At 39.4% G+C, this 26,521-nt stretch overlaps 2 protein-coding genes across 4 annotated transcripts in view; one reads left to right on the top strand and one right to left on the bottom strand.

Moving 5' to 3' along the window:
• CRIM1 (cysteine rich transmembrane BMP regulator 1) overlaps positions 1–7,964 on the bottom strand; it is a 151,175-nt gene extending 143,211 nt beyond the window's left edge. For both annotated transcript variants that reach the window (XM_088144528.1, XM_088144537.1), the window contains exon 1: positions 7,277–7,964. In XM_088144528.1, the coding sequence (XP_088000654.1) occupies positions 7,277–7,631 (355 nt within the window). In that variant the 5' untranslated portion in view covers positions 7,632–7,964. The remainder of the gene's footprint in view (positions 1–7,276) is intronic.
• A 26-nt stretch (positions 7,965–7,990) lies between these two features.
• LOC148217132 (uncharacterized) overlaps positions 7,991–26,521 on the top strand; it is a 77,526-nt gene continuing 58,995 nt past the window's right edge. The window contains exons 1-4 of one of the 2 annotated variants that reach the window (XR_015796759.1): positions 7,991–9,015; positions 10,007–10,055; positions 13,640–13,850; positions 14,370–14,755. Coding sequence is in view for 1 of the 2 variants with exons in the window: in XM_088144543.1 (XP_088000669.1) it covers positions 8,997–9,015; positions 10,007–10,055; positions 13,640–13,850 (279 nt within the window). In the remaining variant the exon portion in view is untranslated. Of the gene's footprint in view, positions 9,016–10,006; positions 10,056–13,639; positions 13,851–14,369; positions 14,756–26,521 lie in introns of those variants that run through there. The other variant, XM_088144543.1, reaches the window with a different exon arrangement.

Here is a 26,521-nt window from a genome sequence, read left to right as displayed (position 1 = left end):
TTCTACCCAGAAGCTATTCATCAGCCAATACAGCTCCTGTGGTAGAGGTGTCATATGGTCAAACCTGGATGGCACTTCACTCTGCACTGATGGATGATCTCTCCCAGCAGTTTCATGGTAAATAGTACAGGTAGTCTTCATTTAACAAGCACAATAGGGACTGGAAAATTGTTAAGCAGTGTGGTTGTTATGTAAGGCATCACATGACCATGCCTGATTTTGCAATCTTTTTTGTGATGGTCATTAAGTGAATCGCAGTGGCCGTTAAATGAATCACACAGTTGTTAATCGAATCATGTGGTTCCCCATTGATTTTGCTTGCTGGAAGCCAGCTGGGAAAGTCACAAATGGTGATCACATGACCCCCGGGACGCTGCAACTGGCATAAGCATAAGCTGGTTGCCAAGTGCCCAGATTGCAATCGCATGACCACGGAGGCGCTATGATGGTCGTAAGTGTGAGGACCAGCTGAAAGTCTGTTCAGCGCCGTCACAACTTTGAACGATCGCTAAATGAATGGTAGTTAAGCAAGGACTACCTGTACAGGAAAAGGGCCAAACCCTGTGATGCCCCACAAAGGAATGCACGAGAGCTGTAAATCTTCCATTTTGACTGGAACCAATATTCAGCTGAAAGTCTGTTCAGCGCCGTCACAACTTCGAACGATCGCTAAATGAATGGTAGTTAAGCAAGGACTACCTGTACAGGAAAAGGGCCAAACCCTGTGATGCCCCACAAAGGAATGCACAAGAGCTGTAAATCTTCCATTTTGACTGGAACCAATATTCAGCTGAAAGTCTGTTCAGCGCCGTCACAACTTCGAACGATCGCTAAATGAATGGTAGTTAAGCAAGGACTACCTGTACAGGAAAAGGGCCAAACCCTGTGATGCCCCACAAAGGAATGCACGAGAGCTGTAAATCTTCCATTTTGACTGGAACCAATATTCAGGAAGCAAAACCACTGCAGAAGAGTGTCACTTAGTCCTAATCCTTACAGCAAGTCCAGAAGGATACCATGATCAATGGAAATGAAGGCAGCTGAAAGGTTAGGAGGACCAAGAGAATCTCATTCCCTTATTCCACTTCCACATGTTATCTACAATCAACCAATGCAGTGAATCCATTAAGCTGACTGACTTATAATTGGGTCCTTTTTAAAAAATAGGTGTTATAATGGCTAGCTTTCTGTTCTGATTTAAAAGTTATATACTTTTAGTAGGAGGTGAGCAATTTCACATTTAAATTCTTAGGAACTCTGCAGTGGATACTATCAGGACCTCATGATGTGTTACAGTGTTCAAAATGCTCTAAAATATCTTTCTGTGTTAAACTCAATTTGCTTTAGTTCTGACTTCTCCCATGAGAAAGTTAATACAGGCTCAGGTATTTCTCCCATACCTTCAATGGTAGAGACACAAGCAAAGAACTCTTTCATTCTCTCTGCAATCCCCTATTTTCCTTGAGCATCCCATTCCCTCTTTTGTTATCATGTCCCAACAATTTGTATTTAAAGAAGTTCTTATTGTTCCATTTTGTGTTTTTTGCTCTTCACTTTTGCATATCTTGGCTTCTCTGGTCCAACTTTTATTTCAGCTACTATAATAACAGTTCAGGTTTTTTATTTTTTAAAATGCATTCTAAAAGTACAATCGTACATAAACTAAGGAAAATTTGCCTAGGTATTCTCATTCCCTACTTTACTGTACTTGTCAAATAACATATTTTACATTGCTATCTATGCAGGTCAGAGAATCATCTCTTTCTTTCCCTTTCTAAATAATTATAATAAATAGTACCTAAAACAATTCAAGCAACACTTTCTCCCAACATAAAAAAAAAAATCACCCGTCCTCATTCTACAAAAGCATTATTTGCCTCACATGTGAAACAAAAACTTGTCTTACTGATATAGTTATGCAGTACTATATGATTGTATTATTAATATTTAGTTAATTGACTTAATAGAAAAAGAGGGAATTAAGCATATAAAACTAGTACATGAAGTCTGACCAGCCCTCCAAATCATACTTGTGCAGTATAAATGCCTGTAGAAAGAGATATTTCATTCTTCAGACCACTGTATAATTGATGGAGCAGCCTTGTAACATAAATCTCTTTAAAACCATAAAAGTACACAATATTAATTTCCATTATCTTCCTTTTAGTCTCCAAACTATTACACAACTCAAACCAACATAAGGAACTGCAAAAATCAGTCTGCCAGAACAAAGTGAATACTGTGTTTAATTTTAGTATGTCCAAAATGGGCTCACAATGGCATATGACCATTATATATGAACCAATATTGCATCCATAAGACTATTCCTGTGTTTCAAACAATCTCTGCTGGCTTGTTCCCTTCACGGAATATGATATACAGTGGATGTATCAAAAATTTTAAAAAATGAGCGCAGATGCTTTGGCACATTTGATAAAGTTTATTGTTCAAGAAGAGAACCTTTCAAATTTAATTTGAAAAAGTTTTAAATACAGTAAGTTGCCTTCTGTACCAATGTTGTGATAATCTTTAATAAAATTTGTATGGTTCCATGGCACAAGATGTGAATGCACACTTTCGAAAGCCTTATTTAGCAAGTTATCATTGCTATTTTTGGGATGATTCTATTATAATGCAGAAATTAAGAAATGGGAACACGGTGAGTTCATTAAACCCCATATAACTATGTTGAAAATTAAATATAAAAAGCAGCTACAAGTGAATACAAGCAAAGAGGATGGAAAAAACTAACCCTGATCATTCAATTGAGCAGTATACAAGAGTCTGAAAGTGTTCTAAATACTGCAAGCAATATTCACACAAAAGATGCAGAGCTTAAACCAGAATGATTTCATAGCAAACAGATTTGCCTGAACAGGCTGTCACATAATCCTGCCAGTTTTTTTAAAAAATAAATGTTGCTTTATCTACAGTTTTTGCTTAAGAACAGCCATATCAGCAGTCAGTTGTAATAGAGTGCATTCACAACTGCAAGATGTTTACTGACTCTAGCAATATTTTTAATCCATATAATTTTGATATCTCAACTTTTATGTATGTCTTTAGAAATAACTGTGTATGGTAACGCAAACACAATTTTTGAAATTCAGCACAAAACAAATAAATCTAATGCTATTAATAGGACAATGGCACACACAAGACTTTCATCAACTTTACAGGTCTCCATTCCCCCTAGAAATGTTAATTATAGTAGCAGTTTAGGAATCACTAATGATTTTCAGCAGTTTCCAGGATTCTTTGGGAGAAGCCAAAGTGACATCTGTTTGCCTCTCTCAAAGGAGAGAAAAAAAGGAAAATATCAATTAAACAGGTCAATCATACAAATTATCATTTCACCAACAAAAGGAAATTTCAGCTCTTTGAACGTTTGGACATAACATGCAGAGGTCAAAGAGACTGTGTACTTATAGTGACCCATTCATTAAGGTGAAGGGTAGATATGTTGAGAAAAGAACTGCATCATCCATAGTTACATTGCCTTTAAATGGAAATTAATTGGAGATTGTAGAATACAGGCACAATGTTAATTCAGTGCAATGACCTCTTCAAGCTATCACATCAATGTAACTCAAATAATTCTGTGCATTTACTTTTAGGAGATCATTTTTCAATATCTAAGTTTTTAAAAGGCTTTTATTATTGAGACTTGTGACTTTTATCAGCCTTAGGAGTGTTGCAACCTTTATCAATACTTTTACAAAAAGGAACAGGATTCAGTTAATGACATGTAATTATATTGAATCCTGGATATACCCAATTAAAAGTAAAGCAAACAAGTTCTGAATAAATATGCAGACTGACTCTATTGACAACTGCTAGACAGCCAATTTCCAGGTTAAAGACTGAAACTTAACTTTGTCTTTTCCTTAGTAGGAAAATGTGAATATGATGATGCATTCTGGAAACCAGCTGATACATTGCTCAAAGAATAATGTATACACATATGCCGATTCAAAAAGTGTATCCAAGACTTAATTTTTTTATGCAATAAAGTCTCTACAAGTTTCCACATGATATGTGTTCTTATATATATTTCCTAACCACATTTTAAAAGTATGGGAACACAAAAGTTATACAAAAGGGGTTGGTTTCAGAACAAGGATCTTCAATGATTGGGAGGAAAATCTAAAGGGTATTCTATTCATAGGGCATTTGGGCCCAAATTTTAAGTACTTTTATGAGAGTCATGGCAAATTCTGAAGACTTAATAGTTCAAGTATATGCATAGCAAAGCAATATTGTAGACTTCTTTCACCGTTCTGTTGATACATGTTTCACTGAGAAACATTATTTGGTTGTTTAATCTTTTTGGCCTTAAAATCAATTAAACAGCTTTTACTATTTGGAGTTCTTTTCTCCAGATAACCATACTCAGCATCCTTCTAATGGGATATCATCTTGTCAATATTATCTTAAGATTGTTCTTTTATCACTACTAATATGAAGCTGTTTCCACAAAAAAGTATAGTATTCGTTAAACAAATTAAATTATATATGCTAATAAGGAACAACTTCTCTTTGGTGTCTGATTACACAAGAGACAAGGCACACAAAATAACAATAATATAACAGCTGCCGGAATCTGACCCAACTGCTATTTGTGCCCATCCTACTATTGGCAGAAGGATGCTATTTCATATTTATATAAAATATGCAAAGCAAATGTAGCATAAATCATCACCTTCTAATTAAACTACCAGTGTTTTAAACACTTGCAATTGTGTTTGGCTTTCCTGCATTTCAAAAATCCTGTTTTCGCTAGATTTGAGGCAAGTATGCATATTTGTTTTAAACAGTAACTTATTGGCTGAATAAAGAAACATATTTTAATGTCACATTGTCACGAAATCTTTCAAAGATTTTTTAAAAAGTTCTACATAGTGACCAGTAGGGGTCATTTCAGCACAAAAATTGCATCAGAATAAGCTGACTCAAAGAGGAAACTCTGTGGAAACAGGAAGATCTATTCTTTTGAGGTAAACAGGCTTTTATCCACACATGATATTCACGGCAAGAGTGTTCCCAATTCTGAAAGATGTTTAATTAATAGATGAAAAGGAAGTAATCCATCTGCCAACTTTAATGTAATTGTTGGAACTATCAACAGACTTCAAACTAACATTCTTATCTACAAGCTCAATCATATAGACATGTTGCAAAATCCAAAGTTAACTATAATTATGAAGAGCTTAGCCCTAGTCATCATTCAAAGCTTTAAAGATGAAACTATCTAATAGTTGTGTAAGGTAAGCTATTTATCTGGAAATAGTTTGGCTAATTTCTGCAGGTTGTATTCTTGGAGCAGTTGGGACAGGAAAAGCTGGGGCGAATGTTAATTTCTATCACTGCCTGACGCCTCATCTCCAGAGATTTCCTGGGCTATTTGCTGCAGGGGGACTCCAGAGACAAAATAACAAAATAGCTGAAGTCCAGCAATCAAATACACTACCTTTAAACAAGAACAATTCTTAAAACTGCCAGAAACCTCAGAACTGAAATGAAGTAGGGTATTATGGTATTATGGCAGAATTTGCTCTAGCACAAATGTTTGGTATTGTTACACTTAAACAAGCAATAGCAGAATCAGTGTTTCCTTTCCATAACAGCCATTTCATTTGCCCAATACGCTTACAGCTCCTTTAGTTTAAAACCGCTACCTGCGTCCCTGCGAAGGAATCACAATTCCAAGCAAGTTAATAAAAACCTGATAGGTCTATCCTGACAGCTCTCATCTTATCAATTAAACTAAACTGAAGCACACCTGTACAAGAAAAGGAACCTTAGCTACTGCACAGCTAAGGTTAAAACAGACAAACAAACACTGCAGTCAAATGGCTATCACAAAAGGATGAATCTGGATATTTTTAGGGATAAAAGGGAATTAAGAGTTCTTTAAATATGCATGGCCGGGAGTGTTTAGATGACTTTGCTGCCATTTTTTCAGAGGAATTTTTGAGCTCTCTGCTGCCCTCTTGTGGATGACAGAAAAAAGCCATTCATATGGGAGGGAAGTGAAAAGGAATTTTCCATAAAAAATTCTGATTGTCATATGCACCATATTCCCTGAGACTTCTGACTGAAAAGTTATAATGGAGAGTCTGAATCCTCACATGCAATCTGGGCAGCCAGCTAGCAGACAAAATATTTCAATGTTTCCAATTATATTAATTATAAAGAAGACTGAAGCAAAATATGAGTTATAGCCAATAGGACATTCTTCCTTTTTGCAGGAATGAAAACAAGATCCTTCTTTTCCCTATCCCAACATACATACAAGTATGCAATTGGGCAATTACTCTTTTCAATCCGCTTGGCCACAGGACTACAAAATAATTTTTTAAATAAAGACTGCATATTTGTATTCTGCAATGTTTTGAAAATAATACATTTATTAAGAAAGGTAAGATTGTTAGGATACCCTTCAGCACTATAACTGGGTAAAAGTTGAGTTCCACTTGACAGAGGATCAATAACCAACTGCTTTATACATATGGACTGAAAAGTCAGTCGATTATAGCTATCTACATTCAGGTAAGCCTGTTTACGATTTGGGCTGCAAAAGCGAGCAGGAAAATAGCAAAGTCAGAGGAACGAACTGGTGTCCAAATTAAATTTTCTGTTCTAATAATACAAAAAACCGCTTTATTTTTGTGGTCCAATTAAAATCCACCTTGAAACCTAACACCGATGAAAACAGCGAGGAAAAGGCGCGCGGGGCGGGGGGGGGATGGCGTAAAAGAGGAAACAGGAGAAACATACACCCTCCAGTCCTTGGAAACATGCGCGCACCACTATCAGCGTCTTTCTCCCTCTCCTATTTTTTATTTTTTTTAGTAGTGGAGACAAAAAAAAAATCGGAACATGATGCGGGCAAATGGAAAGAATAATTCTTGGGAGGGGGAGAAGAGACGGAACCTATGAACACGCCAGATTCTAAGAAGCTCCCACCTTTCCTTGAATTTCGCGAGCGGTTTTCAAGGTAGTTACAGTGGCATTTCACCCCGATTGTGCGTCGGAAAAATGGAGAGGCTGGAAAGGAAACCGCGAAGCGCCGCTATCTTTTTTGTGGGGGGGGGGGGGCTGGGGGGATGAGATGAGCATAAGGCGAGGGGGCTCACAGGGCCCTTTTCCTTTCGGGGCAAAGCCTCGCAACACTACCAAGCCACGCGCTGGTTCGGGCTCCTCGGTCCGCGCGGGGGCGGAGCGGCTATCTGCTCCGCGGCCAGGGGCGAGACCACGATCTTCCGCGTTTTACCTTCGCAGACGCCCGCTTCGTACTCGGTGAGCGAGTCGCCGTTGAGCGGCGGGCGGATCACACAGCGCAGCCCGCGGTCGCAGGCGCCATGCAGCCCGAAGAAGCCGCCGCAGCTCTCGTTGCGCTGCCGGGCGCAGATGAAGCAGCAGCCGCAGATGTCCAAGACGCCGCCGCCGGGGCAGTTCTTGGGCTCCTCGCACCTGGACTCGTCGCAAGGCAGGCAGACGAAAGCGCGCGTCCCGGGAGTGCCCGGGAGCACCAGCAGCGCCAGGAGCAGCAGCCACCCCGCGGCCAAGGGCCAGTAGCCGCCGACACCCCGACGCCTCCGCCCCGCGGCGCCCGTGGCCAGGGACATCGCGGCCAGGGCCGAGGCAGCCCTCGCAAGTCCACTCTCAGTCCCTGAGCTCAGCACGAAGCAGCCCAGCCCAGCCCAGCCCCGCGGCGGCGGCGGCGCTGCTCTCCCTCCTCCGGCTGCTCCAGAAAAGTTTCCTCTCGGCGACCAGCAGCTCCGCGGTCCAGCTGAAGTTCTCCTAGAGGCAGGCGGGCGAAGAAGCGCGCCCCTCCGGCTCGTCTTCTCCCTCCGGGCTCCGCGAAGTCTCCGGGCGCCTCTGCGCGGCGACTACGCAGCTATTATAACGGGCTCCGGAGCGAACACAAGGCGAGCACCAGCACCTCCGCCGACAACTCGCCGCCCGACTCCGGACTCTTCGCCCTCTCCGACTTCTCCCAGCTCCCAACGTTTTGCTCCCGCCCTCGGCTGCTCCGCGGCCATTGGACAGCGACCCGCCCGGCTCAGCCCCCGGCAGCCCTCCCGGGTGCTCATTGGGTGCTCTCCGCCGCCTCGGCCCGCCCCCTCTCCCACCCTTTACTTTCTTGGAGAGGCGCCGCAGTTCGGGCCCTACGGCGCTGGCTTTCCTCTCACCTCGCGCTCTGCCCCTCCCCTGCCCGTGGCTTTGAGGTTTCCGAGACGGGCAGGGAGGCCCGGAGAGCGGCCCCGCGGAGGTCAAGCGGGATGCCCAGCCAGTCCGGGAAAGGCAAGCCGGGGTGGGAGGAGCGCCATTTAAATCAAGGGTAGCGCTGATGTGGAAGAGAAGAGGCAAAAGGGGGGCGGGCGGGTGTGGCCAAAGCTAAAGAAAACCCGAAGGCTGCTGCAGTGTTGCCCTGGGAGCAACGTGCATCCAGGGTCTGAACACCACTGGGCCAGTGATGGGTCAGCTCTCACCCCGGCTCGCGCGCCAAGAGGACGCCCGCAGGTGAAAGGACCCAGGCGGCCGCCGGCATCATATAACGAGGCAGCCTCTTTAAATCCCGTGGTTGCGAGCGCTTCTTCTGGGGATGCTGTCACTAACCCGCTGCGTCCGACAGAAGGGAGAGCCCGACGGCACGGTGGCGGTCCTCGCTTGCTTAACCGCGTGTGCTGACTTGTTGGCGGCGTCTGGGTGTCGCAGAGGGCTGGCCTCCCTCAGCACAGCCCACCTTCACGGTGCATAGGCGAGGTAGCAGAGGCAGACCAGTACGAATTTAACTCGCCTTTTGGAGGGAGTGGGGAGCAGGTGGGCGATTGCCAGAGCAGGTGCTACCTCGGTGCTCCATCTATGGATGGGATTAGGTTTCAGCAGACTGCAGGCAGTGTTGTGGGCCTGTTCCTTGAACAGAGAGTGAGACTGAAGGCCAAAAGTAGACAATTGTGACAGTTTCAGAGGACAACTCCTACAAGCCCATGCCACTTGTTTTACTAGGTAAGGCTAAAGCTGTGCACCACATTGTAGCTATGGATAAACTAGCGGTGCAACCACCTAAAGGCAAGGGTTGGCAGTTGAATCCTTACTGCAGCTGCTGAAATGAATTGTTTCCTGTAGGGGTTTTGACAAGAATGCCAAAGTGGTTTGTAACTACCTTCTTCTGGGAAGCTTTTTCAACTTCCCAGCCTTGGGATTTCCTGATTTCCTCCCATCCAAGTAGTAACCAAATCTAGCAATACTTAACTTTTTGAGGTCAGCCATGTTGATGGATAGGTATTGCTATCTACCTGTAGGTGTTGCTGCTATTGCTGCTTTCCTCACATAATAGCCATGGGTGGTAAAGCAGCATATCATACTACCATTGGTGAATCATACTAACCTTGGTTACCTTTCAACTTTTGTTTTATTTTGGTGGCTCAACACATCATATGAAGTCAGCCTCTTGGCTACTTATGATACAAGGTATTGTGTAAACCCACAAAACATGCAGCTTCAGAAGGCAGGTTAGGATGTTGTAAGAACACAGACCTAGAGTGGGCCAAAGATACTTTCCCACCTAAGAAAAAGCTCAGGATAGTTTCTCATCCCAGCTCCATGCATAGTAACCATTTGGATTGATGGCTGAATCTTACTACACTGCCATACTAGAGGGAATGGGCTAGTTTTGGGCTTCATGTCAGTTGTGAAGCAGAGCACTCCTATATGGGATAGGAATGAGTACAGCATGTGTGAGACTGGCAGGGAGGTTTCCATCGCTGCCCTGTCAGCAGCTGCTGCGTATGGTTCTCCCTGCTAGTAAGGTTGGCCTTGCGCACTTGGAAGAATTCAGGGGAGCTCCCTCTACTTTTTCACTTCTTAGCTCCTCATACTCGCATCAACTCTCAATCTACCTAGAGAGTAGAGGGAGCTACAAATTAGAAAGCAAATCTGAAAGAAGGCGCTGTCTTCTCAGCATCAGCTGACCATTTTCTCTCTCTCTGCAAAGTAGGTGCTGCATTGGACAACCGAGGGACCTCCTATAATCTATCTGGGCCCAGGTAAGCAAATGAGAGAATCTAGTGACTGCTTCTTCTTCACCCACTCTGGAAGATATCTGATTATTCAGCCTCACGGCATTCCATAAAGTGGCCCTTTGGTTTCCTTGTGGAGTTGCAGCTGGGCTGGAAAACTGAACTCATACATGGGAAAATCTTGTTTCCCTTGAGCTTAAAACAAGTTTGGAAAATATGTCAACCAAGAGATGGAGCTAGAAAGCTAGAGGGCTTTGGTAGAATACAGATCGTATCCTCTTCCCCCTATCCCCACTTAAACACACAAACACGGTTTTTAGGTCATTATTATGTGTGCGTTTATATTTATATCTTGCCTTTTTGTCTGACAGAATGGCCCAGCCAATTAATGGAAGTAAGATATACAATTAAAACATAATTAAAATGCACATACACATTCAAAACTTCATAAAAATGTTCCAAGGCCTGGTTAAAAAGGTGCATAGGAGAAAAAGTCCTATGGGTAGAAAGAGAACAGGCCAAATGCAACTCTGAAGAGATTGGGTTCCATGCTTTGTAGGCTGTACAACAGAATGCCCTTTCCTGTATGTTTGATGAATGGCTGCTAAAAGCCACAGGCATCCCACATTCTTGAAATCTGAACCACTCCATAACAGGAGTAAAGGTGTCCCACAGTTTCAAGCCTTAGAACTAGATTGGGTCATAAACAGCCTTTTGAATTTCACTACCAAATTTGTGGGCAGAGAATGGGTGGATAGTTTTTCCAGAGGAAGAAGAAATTCTTAAATGTTTTCTCAGGAGCAGAGGTCTCCTTTAGCACTGTTACTGAAAAAGCCCGGTGGGGTAAATAATTGAAATGTAAGAAGTCAAGGATGCAGCAAACCTCAGGAAGAAAAATTGTACAGAAAAAGATAGGACACACATCTCTGGCCATCATGTAAATAAGTAAGTGCAAGAGCATCTCATTCCATTTACAAACTTTTATCTGAAGTATACGTCTCCCTTGAAAGAATTTGTAAATAAATTCTCTTTCAGCAAGTTGAATGAGAATGGGAAGTAAAAGAATGGAGTAAAGCATTTTTCCTAGCACTATTTAGAATTAAACACTTGAGTTGCCCATAAAGCAATTGGCAACCATTGAAAGTTCTTCATATTAGCCCTTGATGACTTACATATATACATCACACTATTCCCTTTTGCAGTAAGGAATGTTGTAGAGTATAAAAAAGAAATAAGCCAAAGAAATTAAAAGTATGAGATAACATAGGGAAGTAACTAAAACACATTTACACCAACACTGTTCACTATATCTCTCCATACATTTTTATCCTTGCAAATGATCCTTATTTCCAACATATCCCTCCACAGCTATATATAATCCTTCTTTTCATATATTGGCAGTACTTATATTGCATATACCTCCTGTTTGGTGGGATGCAGGCAACAGCATGTTGGCTTGCAAAGTAGTCTCTAGATTAGAGATCCCAGTTTGCATAAAATAGGGGGGGCATACAGGAGGGGGACTGGGTTTTGGTTTTACTTATGACATAATGTCCAAAATGTGCCAAAGCTGCTTTTACTGTCCTTACTGAAAGCAGTGAAGGATGCATGTGGCACAGATATGATTAAGGTTGGTAACCTATCTACGCCTTCTCTATCTGACTAAAAAGCGTAATGTGGAAGTCTTGATTATTTTATTCATTTCCTTAGGGAAAGATGAAAAATATAAATGGCTGTAGATTTGAATTTGAATTTACAACAGTTGATATCTTTCATCTTTTCCTAAGTTTGAGAAGCCAAGCTGAAATTACATTCAGATAAGACATCTCAAGAGTTCTGGGTGAATTTCTCTATTTATTATTTATTGTACATGAGGGACAAGGTAAAATCCTGTGGAGCACCATAGGTTATTAGCTGAGGTCATCTTTTGGACAGAACATGACTGGAGGGCATGGAACCACAATGTCTTAAATGCCCAGCTGTTCTAGATGATCCAGGAACATCCCATTGCCAATAATGTTGAAGTTTCCAAGAAAAGAAGGTCATGCTGTCCATATCCAGCTTCTGATAGAGCAATTCACTACTGTATATCACTAGTCTTATAAAAAGCCTACCCTATAATCCTCCAGTGTCTAACCAAGTGTCAGTTTTGATAATACAGGAAGTAGCCATAATATACTTACTTGATTATTGACTACTGTTTGACATAAGAATGGGATTGTTGTCTCCAAGTATTGTTGCACAAACGAGCAGCAGAGTGTGGGAATGTTCCCTGCTTGTATGGTTCTCTGGATCACATGGAAGACTGCTTCTGACGTAATGCTTAACTACATGGCTTTTTGATTTAGCAATGCATTTCCTATGTTGTTAGCATTCCCACAAGTATATACCAGCATTTAAACAGGAACCTATCTTCTACCTTTTCTATTAATATCAACCTGTCCCTTTAAAAACAGTACATGAGATGCTGTGTTGAAACCTTTGGTCTTAACAAATGTAGTTCCCAAGCATATATCAATCTCTACTGGAGCAAAAATATGAATCTCTCCTAATTATCAATAAATCTCTCTGTCAAATTGCTGCTGTACTTGTTTGATTGAAAACAGAACATTCCTTCAAAGGAACAAAAAGATATGAAATAATTAAGTGAGAAAGAGTGTGCATATATGTATATGTAGAGGAATGAAACCCCAATTCAGTTAAACATTTGAACCATTGAATAAAGAGTGATTAATAAGGGAAAAAATATTCTCAACAAACACAATGCTTGTGTTGTGTTGTTCACAACATTGCCAGTATGGTTTACAAGTTGTAGACAAAACTGAGATGCTATGCCTTCTAAAGATATGTTGCAATATTTAGTCCACTGTAGAATTAATCCTCTGTAACAGTAATATTTTAGCAATCTTGTTAGGAAGTGAACTTCTGCTGTCAATCTGTTAATTTACATTATTCAGTTAAGGAAAGAGCATTGGCCTTACAGCAGGGTTGGGACTTCCCAATATTATTGAATTACAACTTCTGTAAATCTTGACCTTGGGTCAAGCTGGCTGGCATTAATAAGAATTGAAGTCCAGCAACATCTGGAGGACCACAATTGCCTTTTTGAGGAGTTCACTGATATCTTTTCTGTTCCTCAACTGTTGGTGTTTTTCTTCCTTTACTGCTCAGCAAAAAAAATAGATAGTGATACCTCTAGTTACGAACTTAATCCGTTCCGTGACTCTGGTTGCAACTCGAGTTGGTCACAACTCAAGGTAAATTTTCCCATAAGGTTCAATGTAAATACGGTTAATCCGTTCCGCCCTCCGAATTTGGTTGCACCATGAGGCAAATTTCCCCATAAGGTTCAACGTAAATACGACTAATCCGCCCTCCGAATTTGGTTGCACCATGAGGCAAATTTCCCTCATAAGGTTCAATGTAAATACATACGGTTAAACAGTTCTGAAACATATGCATTTTATTTTTAAACCACAAAAACATGAAAATAGTCGAGATGGTCGACTTCGCCATCTTGTACTCCAAGGCCAGATCAGTCACACGAATACCACGATCGTGCTTTTCTATAATGTCCTTCTTAAGTTCGATTGTCACTTTTTTCTTCAAAGCCTTATTCTTGCCAAGCCTGCTCTGCATTTTCTTTGGAGCCATGCTGACAAGCACACCAAACACCTTCCAAACGCCACAAAACACACCACAAGCCTCACCGAATGTCTCCTTGCTACCGCAATCTCGCCCACAGGAAGCCGTGACTGCGTGGCAGCAGGGAAAATGGCCGCGGATCCGGTTCGTAACTCGAGGCGGAGTTCGCAAGTCGAGGTAAATTTTTGGGGCCGGAGCTGGTCGTATCTTGAAAAATTCATAAGGAGGGGCATTCATAACTCGAGGTACCACTGTACATCAGAGTATAATTTACAAGGAGTATACTAAATGATACTGTATCATCATGCATGCATACATCCATGAAAACGTTTTAAAGATTTCAGCGTAAGGATGGGATGGGAAAATTATCAGGACTGCCTTCTGGTTCAAATGAGGCATAACCCAGGAGTTATTCGGTTTCCCAAAATTTTGAGCCAAGAAATGCACGAAACCTATAATAAAAGAACAAAACCCTAGAATAGGCTCAATATCGTTTTTAAAGAAAAAATAAATTTGAATCAGGGGAGCTCACTCATTCATACTCTATCCCTGTATGTACATATATATCAGTAAAGAATTTTAAAAAATCAAAAACTTCCAACCTCCCCACCTCACAAGAAACACTTTGAGGTTTGTAACAGGAACAATTTTTGCATATAGCCCAGCCCAGAATCTCCTGATACTTTTCTTCTGTAGTGCTACATCCTGGAATGTCCATATGACCTAAGTTTGCCTAAGATTTCAAGAAGCTTCAGAGAACAAGGAGACTCTTCATGAAAATCTCTTTAAGGAAGAAAAAAGGGCCACCTTGTAAACATCTTTTAATTAGTATATTTCTAAAGAATATCGCTTTGGAAGTTTTTAATAATGAAAAAGCAGGATGGAATTGTTGCTAAATAAAAAATAGGTCTGGTAAGTTTTCTTTGAGCTTTTGCTTTGTTTTTGTAAGTTCTTCCAGGAAAAAAAAAGAATCTCAGTAATGCTTCTCTAAGTGGACAGTACCTCTCAGCAATGTTTTTAAACAGATCTGTATATGCCTACCTGAGATTATCACTTTTTAGTGTATCTTGGGTTCTGCTAAAATTTGAAATAAAGACCATCTCAAAAAAGGCTGCTTCATTTTCTGATGGTCTAATTTAATCATCATCACCACACAGCAGTAGGCAAGCTTGGGAGGTAGAGATGGGAGATGGTGAATTAGGCTTCTAGGATTTTATTGTAATTCTAAGTTAGCCTTCTAACAAAATGCTATATCCTATAGTCTCTCTGTTTTGTATATGTGAAAATAAAATAGGATAGAATGGAACGGAACGGAACAGAACAGAACAAAACAGAACAGAACAGAACAGAACAGAATAGAGGTTCGGCTGGTACATGACCTGAGCTGCAATTCAGCAGTCTCTCTTGCTAAGCCAGCTGGGTTGATCTTGGTGGTGGTGGCACTTAAGTCTTGGACACCACCCCCCCCCCCACTTTCCTGGTGTGAGAATTCAGGGTACATTCTAAAGTTGCCAAATCAGAAACAGTTCAAGACTTCTGGGCTTCTTGGTAACTATGAGTCTGTTTCAGTAGACTCAGCTCAATCAACAGGTTTAAATTTGGCAGAATTTGGAGCCTCTGCAAGGGTGGCAAACCAAGTAAGATGGTCAAACCAGGAGACTGATGAATCTTAACTGTTTCCTGACACTTCACCACAGAAAGTGATTCTGTTGAAATCCTAATTGTCCATCCAGAGTAGGACAACTTGGCAACTTGACAGTCTGGTAAATTATTGTATTATGGGTATAAAGTTTACCATGTAACATACTACGTATTACCTATTTCATCATTCCATAATTTAGGTTCTACACTCAAAAGGCTGTTTAGCTGGGTCTGCAATAGTATGGAAACTAACAAATGTTAACAATTCAAACATCTTAACTCCATTATTACTTGATTGCTTTGTTTTATTAATGAGGAGGGATTTAATTGTTTTAAATGAACAAGTAACCCAATAAATAAATAATAAAATGTTCCTGCTCAATACCAGTTCTAGTCTATGAAACAAGTTTACTATTCAAAAATATAAAGAGTTCCTTACATTTGTCCAGAGCAGGCGGTTGAAGCTAATGGCTACAAATATTTGGTAAACCAATTTAAGGAGTATATTAATCTTTTTTATGGAAAAATGTTCTTAATAGCAAAATAGGCTGCTTAGGCCATCTGTTAGTCCATTTTACTATATAATAGTCATTATACAGGAATGAAATGTCTTAACTTTGACAATTTTAATTAATTATTTCCCGCTCTAATTTATTATGCTTTGGACAAAAGAGTGAAAAATAGAATTTAATATGTAGTGCATGTTTAAAACAACTAATTCAACTACATTTCATTCAAGGGCATGCTTATATTATTTAATGCCATTATCTAACTATTTCATATCCAGTACTGATGCCAGATTTTGCTTTGAGTACAGCCTTACTTGAACTGTTAGAACAAAATATAAACAAAATCCATACAAGGAACCCCGTGTTTCACTGAGTGCTATTTAGTAATTTTTTCCCCTGAAAGGGCTCCTGTGCCTATAAATCAGTAAAACATAAGGTTTTCAAAGGAGGGAAAGTCTCACCTAGAAAAATTTTCTCTAGTCACATATCTGACCTATCTCTTAGGTCAGAATACCAGAATAACCATCCAGGTCCTAATCATAACATAGGTGAAGAACAGCTAAAGTGAAGTTCATGAGCCTTGCCACAGATGTTCTCATTTTGGACAGATTCTGCTCTGCAAAATGTAAGCAATGGCTGAGGTTCTACAGGGATACAAACTCTTGTATGGACATGGATTACAGACCATGAAAAGCTTTCAAGTTAATGGGCTCAGAAGATGTTCAGTATCCAGTATACTTTCTGCAAAATTAATAGCATGTTCTGCTGCCTGTACTTGGAGGTATGCAGTGACATTCTACATAAGTGGAAGCTTCCTCGTTACCTTTCACAGCATTACAAGTATATCTCGTTAGTCTATCCTCATGATTATGAAAGCCTGAATTGACACAGTGAATTCCCACTCCTATAGAAAGTGTTCTAGTTTACATGACATATAAAGTTGATCTTATCTCTTCAGAATGAAGTGAGTCTAGGAGCACCCTTAAGCTCTTAACAGATCACTCTCTCTTGAACATTAGGATTACCTACAAAGGTTGTTTGTAAGGCTTGTGGGTTTTTTTAAGATAAGAAAATGTCAAGTAAGATTAAAGACAGAGAACAGAAGCTTCCTTGCTGTGAAACTTGTGAGAAGACTGAAAGAGACTACCATTTACACTAAGTCATTGTTCCTGCAACAGATACTGTATTCTAAAACTAATTTGCATAAATGTACCTCTTTGAACAAGTGGGAAGAATAACTTACTCTGCCAGCCACTGATGGAGTATATTAGATTCCTTGTCAATAAAATAGAAGACTCTTGTCCTTGGGCTTTTCACAAATAAAATACCCTACTTTGGGGCTTTTCACAAATAGGGCTTTGCCAGAGAAAAAGTGTTGCAATATGAAACACGTGCTTACTTATACCATCCCTTTCTACCACTATCACCCCAGTTTTCATGTTTTTTCTCCATTGGACAGTCAATTACAAGTCTGTATTAAGCCAAAATGTATTTTTAAAACCCAAGATTTTGTCTCCAGAATCCAGCTATCTATCACTGGGAATAAGCATTTCGATTTGGAGATAGTATTACAGTTGGTCAAGGAATTGTTCTCAGAACTGGTCATAGTCAAGCATACACGTGCATACACGCACGCACACACACACCTGTCCCAGGAGCTCTAGATTAAGAGAGGATTCTTTTTTTTTTGGCCAGTATCTCTTTAGCCTGTGATATTGTGCTATTGTTCTCAGGTTCTGAAGATTCCAATCCAGAAGCCCCAGTAGAACCATAGTGTCACATGTACAGAAGGAATCAACAGCTGGTGAAGCAGGCAGATGAAGAGTTTTCTCTTAATGAAAGCAAACATAGTCAGCCAGATGTAACTGCAGCTTTGCTGAAGGCTCAGGCTGAATTTACCTGTTGAACCAACCTCCTTTGAATCCTGTCAAATCTTCAGCCTGAAGGGTACATGGAACTCTAGGGTGCTGCCACCACTTCATTCCACTCTAGAACCTCATATGATGGATCACTGCTTAGCACATAACAGCATTTTCATATTTTATAGGGCTAGTCCTTGCTGTCATTGTGTGTGTGTGTGTGTATGTCCAGAAAGCTTTTGTTCCTCCACATTTTGGTTTTCTTATTTATTTTTGTATGAATAGCTTCATCTTGTTCCTTAGAAGCATTTAAGAATAGTTCTCAGTAAACAATAGGAGATGACCCACCAGTTGATAGGAGATTTCTTTGCACATTTACCTAGGGAATCTCTTTCTATGTTCTCCTTTTGCAGCCATTTTTTCCCCATTCCCTCTTTGATAAGTTTTCAGTGTTTTGCTTAATCACTATACTATGGCCATTTCAGTATTTCCTTATTAAAAATACAAGAACAAATACATCATAAATCTAAATATATGTTTTTCTGCAATCTTCAGATTTGGAGAAAATTTAATGTAGTGCAATTTATATTTTCTGTAAGCATTTGAAGAAAGTCCTATAGGATTGCAAACTATCACATTGTAACTAGCACACACAGAAGCCAGAAAAAATGTTGGGTGAACACTTTTTAAAATTAGACTGTTTACTTATGTATGTCAGCATCCTTAAATTATTTAAGTAAGCATCACCAATACCATTTTTTCAGAGGATTCACTAGAAAACTATTTTAGTGGTGCAATAAGGAAAATGTATTTTTTACTTTAGGAAATGAGCTTTATTGTGTCTCATATTGAATCAATTCTGTTGTAATGCTTCAACAACTTATCTAGTGAAAGCTGTGTAAATTGAGCATATACTGCTTAGTTTGGTTTTGTTTTTTATAGATAGGCAAGTTTAGAGATAAGAATATTCCAGAAAACAAAGCTTCTAATAGTTTAGTATACTGAAAATGTCAACAGATTTCTGACACATTTTAGTATGTACAATTTCTAAAGCTCTGAATTAATGGTTCAGTCCTATGCATGTCTACTTAGATTTACAACATATTGCATTCAGAAAGTTTGGTGTTGTGTTAAGATTTCTGGCCTATGTTATACTGCTCCGTGCAATATATCTGCACACTTAACAACATGGTCATGTTTGCATTCCAGTTTGAAATGTTTCAATAGCCTTGAGTAAAGCAGATTGCATACACTCATTTTCCAAGGAAAAGTTTGTAAGATATATACTTTCTTTGCATAAGCCAGCAAGCATTTTGGCAACAAATTTCAATAGAAAATCTCAATATTTGATGGCTGTGTTAAAAATGATATCAAAATTAGTACTGAAAATAGTAATAGTTCTATTTCATCTGGATTAATTCGTCTTTAATTATATCTAGTGATCCAGATTTGCTGGTGTACCTTTGGCTTTTCTGCAAAGCTATTAACTGAACTCTGGGCTTGGCATTTAATCACATGAGAGAATTGTCACTGGTAGCAACTTGTTTTTCTTCTGACAGTGTAGCTGTGCTATTTACATTTGTGCAGAGTTACTATAAAACAGGTTCAATTTGAATTTTATTCTTTCTCCATGATAATTTTTCATTAATTTTATCTACCTCCTCACTACTTTGTCTATGGACAAATTGCACTGCTGAATTCTAAACACCACTTTTGGCAAAATAAACTCAATTATAAACGTGTATATTTGCTAACAATTTATTTTTATCTTATACTTCTTAGCTTTTGTAGAAGCTGCTTTTTTCTTTTCTAAGGTTGTTTGTATTTGCAAGAAGCTGATCCTTAACTTCCTGTTTGAGTGCCAAGTTCCAGAGAACAATTGCAGGGGCCTGGGCACAATTACCTAAAAACAAGAACAGTTTTTCTTTATCCCCCATTTACAGGAGGAGAAACAACCTCTAATTTCCTAGATAGAGACTATAACTGCTAAATTTATTGAAAATCCACTGACCATGGATCAGACTGCCAATGCACTGTTCTGCCAAGTTATGCAGTGTCAGAATGAGGTAGTGACTTAGGCAAGTTAACCCAGACTGTGAATTAACTAGCTTTGTGCAAAGGCCCTAAGCCTCACGGGGGGCTCCAGAGCCTCCCCTAGCCCAGGATATAGCAGTCTTACCAGTTGCCATTGAACAGCAGTGACAACTCTCGTAAGGTAGTCGACAAATATAATGCATGACAAATATAATGGGAGTCCTGGGCATAGACAACTACAATCTTCCTCCCTCAATGTGAATGATCTCTCTCACTAAAGCCTGAGGAACTTCCCATGGACTAATCCTGGGTAGAATTTATACTTACCCAAATAGGTAACTCCATTTCTGCTACAGAACAGCCTGGACTCAGACAATTACGCTAACTTCATTACTTCTCTGAGGGCTACTTTTGATGACCCACCAAATAGGCAACAATTCATGAGATCCAGCACTTACCACCAGGTAAATGCCCTGTGTGTTTAGTGTGGGTGGGTAGGTAAGGAAGACTTTCAGTTGTTAGTTCAGGATATGGGGTAGAATGATCAAAGTTTCACCAGTTTAAGGAGAGTCTATTTGATGAATTATGGAATCAGTTAATTTGGTAGAGCACCCCAGAGAACTTGGCTTCATTCAACTCTGTGTGAGTATATAGTAGATGGGAAACTTGAGGAACTGCAGGAGGGTATGGATGGGAGGGAAAGAAATCACTATTTTATTCCCTCTTCTCCCTTTCCACTTTCAAATGTTTTGGATGTTGCACCCATGCACCTGGGAGCTAGGATGGTGCTAATTTCTACTAAAGAAAAGCAGTGCTGATGCACACAGATCTGTGCTTATATCATGTAGAATCTGGCTATTTGCACAGGAATCCCTTTTAAAATACCCCTCCCCCCCACATAGCTACCTATCCAAGGCAGTGGCTAAATGCCATACTTGTGGAAAAGAGAGACATAGATGCTCTAGGAGTTCCAGAATTGCATTGTCAGGAGATGACAGTCCCAGCCACCTTGGTGAAGCCCAGAAGTACAATGGTAAGCTCTGATATTGTGTTCTTCCTGTTAATCTTCAGACCCAGGATGACTCTGTAATAAAACTGCAGGATTTAATAGATTATACCATCATGGGCAGTCCATAAACTCTTCAACACTCAATAAACAGGAAAGTACATCTTGCCCACTCATCCTATAGAATCCCTTGGTGTGGGTGGAAACCATTTATGGCAGGCTTTTATACTCTGGCCAGTTCTGAATGCATAGACCTTCTTATACTCACCAACGAGAGTCCTTCAATTTTATCTGACTCACCCTTTGGATTTTCCTATTATGTGAATGGACTAGCTTCAGATTCAACTCACAATCGACATATTCACTGGGACCAATTGTAAAGTACTGAAGATCTGATTTCCCCCCTAGGCACTGGATCAGGAGACTAGCTGAGGCTGTTTTCAGGAGGTTTATTTGTACAGATAGGTGAATCGCCATGATGTAGTTTTGATTTTTTGTTTTTGTTGGGGTGTGTGTGGCTATTTTCAATTGGATGTTAGTCTCTCAGAGTTGGATGGTGAGTGGGGCCATACAAATTGAATAAGTAAATTGCATTTGACTCTCAAACTTCCAAAACGTATTGTCTGCAGGGCTGGAAGCCCTTCCTGCTATTTACAGCATGACAACAGTTTCCCACATTTTACCTCCCAAGTATGCTGATTATGTGAATGATTTGGAAAGCAGGAGGCAGAGGTTCTACCCCATTCTATAATGGGTATTATATATCTGATTCTGAAGGCTGAATTTCTAGCAAAATGTCTGTATCTCGTGTTTAAGGCAGAACTGGTCTGCCTGAAGGAATTTATTGATGGCTTGCAAAAGGGCTTTACCTACACAACCTCCATGCTGCTGGAAAAGTATGCTTTTCATCTGCCTTTCTTGATTATTTGAGTCACCATATGTCTTCAGAAGGAATCCAGATGGAACCTACTATTTTTAATTTTTTAAAAAATTGTGAAATTAAAAAAGTGTACATCATCAACAAAGAAAAAAGGTGGGGGTGTGATGGTGGTTGTTTTTTTCCCCCTTGTAGTTCGGGGGGGGGAACCCACACCCCTACCAACACTGGCAGGGCAAGTTACTGTATATAAACAGAGAGCAAACCCCACTCCCTTCTGACACTGAAGATGTTACCTAGCTGGGTGATGAAACATTTGCAAGAAAACAACCAAGCTCAGAGGACCCCAAGGACTCCACAGTTCAACTCTGAGATACATATATTCTCTTCTATTGATACACACACACACACACACACAAATACACACATATACTTATGTACATACACACACATATACATATAAGTTATAGTGATTAAAATAAGCTAAACATGACAAAAAAGAAAAAAAAGTCTGACAGAAAAAAGATCCATATAATAATTATATAAAGTGAATTCAATCATTAAGTTTATTCAGTCTAGACTATATAGCAACACATTTCTATCTCTCTACTGTATTTATTAGTTGTACGTGGCTACCCATCTTATCACAGTGACTCTGGTTAGCTACACCATGTAAAAACTCAATGCAGAATAAAAAACATTAAAACATATAATGGCAACTGAGGACAAAACTCAACAGTAAATTAGCATCACCTCACCAGAATATTTTTTTAAAATCTTCAAAATCTTGTTTCCTCTGTTTTATAAAAAGTGAATCCTTTAATAATGATGTATATAGAAAAGATAGAATGACTTTTTCTTATATTAATTGGTAGTATTACTAGACCATGACTGGATATTGCAGTAGGATCTATATTACATTTATGTGTCTGCTCAGCTAAGGATTGAGATAATACAGAATAATCAAGTGGGAATAAGCTTGATGTAGAGTTGAAGAAAAAGGTATATTCCTGTTATGAAGGTTTTAAAAGTTGTCATATCTCTAACAAATTAAACTCAAGCATATAAACTTGTGACATAGAAATTAAATTTAGCTGAAACAGTATTACAGTCTAACAAAGCATCTAAAATTTGATTAATTTCCAGCCATAATTAACTGGTCAATAGCTAAACTGAAAAGTTATTCAAAATATCCATGTAAAACATCTTAGTAGGGCTATAATTAATACTTGCAAGGTACTTATTAAAACACCTACACCCCAGTATTAAAAATGTTCTTCTGAGTGACTTAGTTTTTATTCCACTACAGATTTTGAAGACTTGTTAATCAAAGTTATTACTCCTTTTAGATTTTGAATTTCCACTAGGATATCCTGGCTTCAGGATAAAAGATCTTTCTCATGTGGAAGGATATGAGTTTCTTAACCCCCATCCCCCCACCCCAAAAATCCCTTTTCAGATTTTAAATTGTCCAATTTAGTAAGCATCTATCTCCTCTTGGAAGGACATTTTCTTTCCATGAAACAACTAAGGATGACATAAGTGGAAAAAAAAACAACCCTGCACATAAAATTCCTTTCTGCATATCTGTGGATTCAGGGTTCCTCTACCTTGGCAATTTTAAGACTTAAGAGGAACCCTGTATAGATCCACAGTAGGACTGGGTTTCTCTACTGTGTAGATTGCCAGTAGGATTGCGTTTCTCTACTGAATGGAAATGGAAACCCATACAATAAGCACTTTCAATTTCCAGCTTGTATGCCAGCTGGACAGAAAAAATCTCATCTATAAATTTCTCCCTAATTACTACTATAGGCTGATTTTGCTCATTGTTGTAAAGAATGTTTAAAACTCATACATTATTTCTATAAAATAGACCCTGTAGATGGGCCATGTCTTGAATATTTTTATTTACTTCCAGCACTATTTCAACATCTATGGCATGTAGTTTATCAGAATTTTAAAGCTGAGTGAACTTTTGTTTGTTTGAATGTTTTGAAGTCTGTCATTTTCTTAATCAAAGCTCTGCTTTATCTCCAAAAAGATTCATCTTATCTGTTCATCTGTTTCATCTTATCCACCAATTTTTTATCTACATGAAGTCATCCTAAAAGACTGTAAATTATGAAAAAGAAATTTTACTGTGATGAGCAACTCCACATAACTTTCCTTCTGTGTTACTATCTCTGTTCCTTATTCTTGTGGGTCAGGAATAAATTCAGCTTTCAGTTCTGAGAAACTATTCACCCTTAGATTAGTGTAATCCTTTATCATTTCATCTTCACATAATTTATCACCATAGAGCAGTTATTTAAACGAAGAAAGACAAAATGAGATTTCCATTTATCAATAAAGCAATAAAACAATTATATAATGAGATAACTCCTTATCCTGTGAGAGGACTGAGGCTGTAAAATTTAACCCTTTGCTACATCAACTAGAAGTCTTATATATTAGATTTTGTAGGGGAAACACATCTATTCATTTCTATATGGTCACTATATTTCAATAGAAAATGAAAGCTGTGCATCCCAATCCTAACTGGGATGCAGTTACTAAATAATTTGGTGTGTGTTTATGCTATCTGTTAATTTGATCATGCTACCTATTACCAGAATTATAATTAACCACCACTTAACTATAAGAGTTACTGTACTGAGCTAAGGCTTCCAGTTCTGGGCTGTTTCTTGGAGAAGAGTGGAAAGCAACAAATAAATAGCAGGGATATCTCTTGGGCCTGGTTAAAGACCACTTGATCTCCTCTTAGCTACTTGATCTTCTTCACTTAGAACAGGGTTCTTCAACCTTGGGAGCTTTAAGATGGGTGGGCTTCAACTCCCAGAATTCCCCAGCCAGCCTTGCAGTCCACCCGTCTTAAAGTTGCCAAGGTTGAGGAACCCTGACTTAGAAGAAGCCGGTCTATGAGGCTACATGTGTTGTTCAGTCTCCCTTGATTATAAGATCAATAGTTTTGAGAAGTGGTACATAAATCTGATTTACTCTTCTTCTTACCTCTTCACTTTTTATTGAGGCAAAGCCTGGCTTCCTTAAAACACAAAACAAAAAAGGATCTGGGATAAAATGCTTTTGATAATTATCCGCTAAATAAAAATGAAGCCTCCCATAAGACTGTTCTGATTTTCTAGCAGAGTCAAAACAAATAGAATAAATCTTGTTTGGGCATCAGGTTTAATGTTTCCATTCCTATAGCAGTTTATATGAGACATTGTATATCCTGGACATCAGTATGGTATGGCAGCTAAAATGTTGGATTATGACCTTGGAGATCCAAATTCTTCCTCATGCACGGAAACTAACTGGGGGTCTTTGGATTAATTTCTTGCCTCAGCCTATCTCACCTAGTTGTCATTGGTGGTGGGACTGCTGTATTCCTGGCCAGAGGAAAGGTGAGATATAAATCTACAGTAGTAAATGAATGAATTCCAGTGGCAAATCTCTCACATTGCACACAGCTAGAATATGGTCTGTTTGGCTCTGACTTAGCTGGATGTGTGAATTCAACCAGGGCAAAGGTTTTGTATAACCAGGCAACTATGGCTTATTCAACAAATTATGTTTAGCACAGCATGTGAAATCAGCCAGTATTTTGCTCAAAATGTTTGAAAAAAAAAATAGTAGCGTTTGTTATCATACTTACATACATTTTCAGTCAGCCTATTTGCATCAGAAAAGAAATAAGTTTTAATGAAGAGCTTGATAATATGGATTCTAACACTAATAAAGTGCTGTTCTGGATAATATTTGCCCATAAAGGGAACTCTTGTCATTACACAGGAACCTTGCCTATTACATGTAGAAATGCCAGTGCATAAACTGCAGGAAAGCAGTTTCACAACAGGAGACACATAAATGCGATGTCTGAACAACTTCACATTTTGCCAAATGCCAATTATATTGTCAGATATATTCATGGCAATTAAAAAATGTAACATTAAGGCAACTCTTATGATTTTATGGCAGGGAACACACAGTGAATTATTCAGTTCCATTTTAGATGAAAGTCAATGAGGCAGTGATACCTCCGCTCCACTGTGTATGGGAGTTCTGTGCTGATGGCACCATCAAGAGCAGTAACCTTTACTTGGGATGCCCTCTAGAATATGTCTGTACACTGTCACTGATTTATAGCAAAGTGGACATTAGGAATACAACTGACTAGAATAAATGTCAAGCTATTACCATGCTTTGTTCTGCACCAGATGTTTTTGTACAGTACTTTGATTTGCCAATCTGATCCTCCCAGTCCATTTCACTGACCTAGGGAGAAGACATCCTGTTGGGAAGCTAAAAAGAAGGGGAAATTAATGGCCATATTTAATTTGCCTCAGGGCCTTTCATCTGTGAGAACTGTCCTCCCTTGTTTTATAAGAAAGGTAGCAAGAGGCAACCACATCCTGATCTTCTCCTCCCCAATCTTGTAAACTTGCAACTCAAATGTGAAAAACAATGACAAATCTCTCATCTCTCTAAACTCAATATATTACCTTTACTGTCTAGAACAACAACAAAAAATCTTTAATTGATTAATTCAACGGTGATCATATCCACATAGACACAACCTTATGAATGCATGTGTATTGTATGCATGTGCTGGAGGTGGCCCAGGGTTCCAGCGGACATAATTAACATGCAGGCAGCAAGCGGATCTCCAGCGTCAAGTCGGACAGTGTCAGAGGCAACTCTATGGCTAGTCAGTTGCTTTAAGTAACAGAGCCATGGTTTGATGGAAAAGGCAGCAGAGCCCCTTTTTATTTTTGCTTCCTTTGAAGACCAGAGCTATATGCTTCAGACAGACTGCCTTGTGCTTAATTTGTTGTCTTGGAAGAAGTTGGAAGATCCTTCCTTATTATCCATGCTGAAGAATGGCAGAGAGGGGACTTTTCCGTCACCTCTGGTGGCAA

Source organism: Python bivittatus, unplaced genomic scaffold (genome assembly GCF_059951505.1).
Source record: "Python bivittatus isolate LINGU-HERP-01145 unplaced genomic scaffold, Pbiv_v1 ctg000020_np1212, whole genome shotgun sequence".
Taxonomy (NCBI): Eukaryota; Metazoa; Chordata; class Lepidosauria; order Squamata; family Pythonidae; genus Python; species Python bivittatus.
This window is presented reverse-complemented; position numbering and strand designations above follow the sequence as displayed.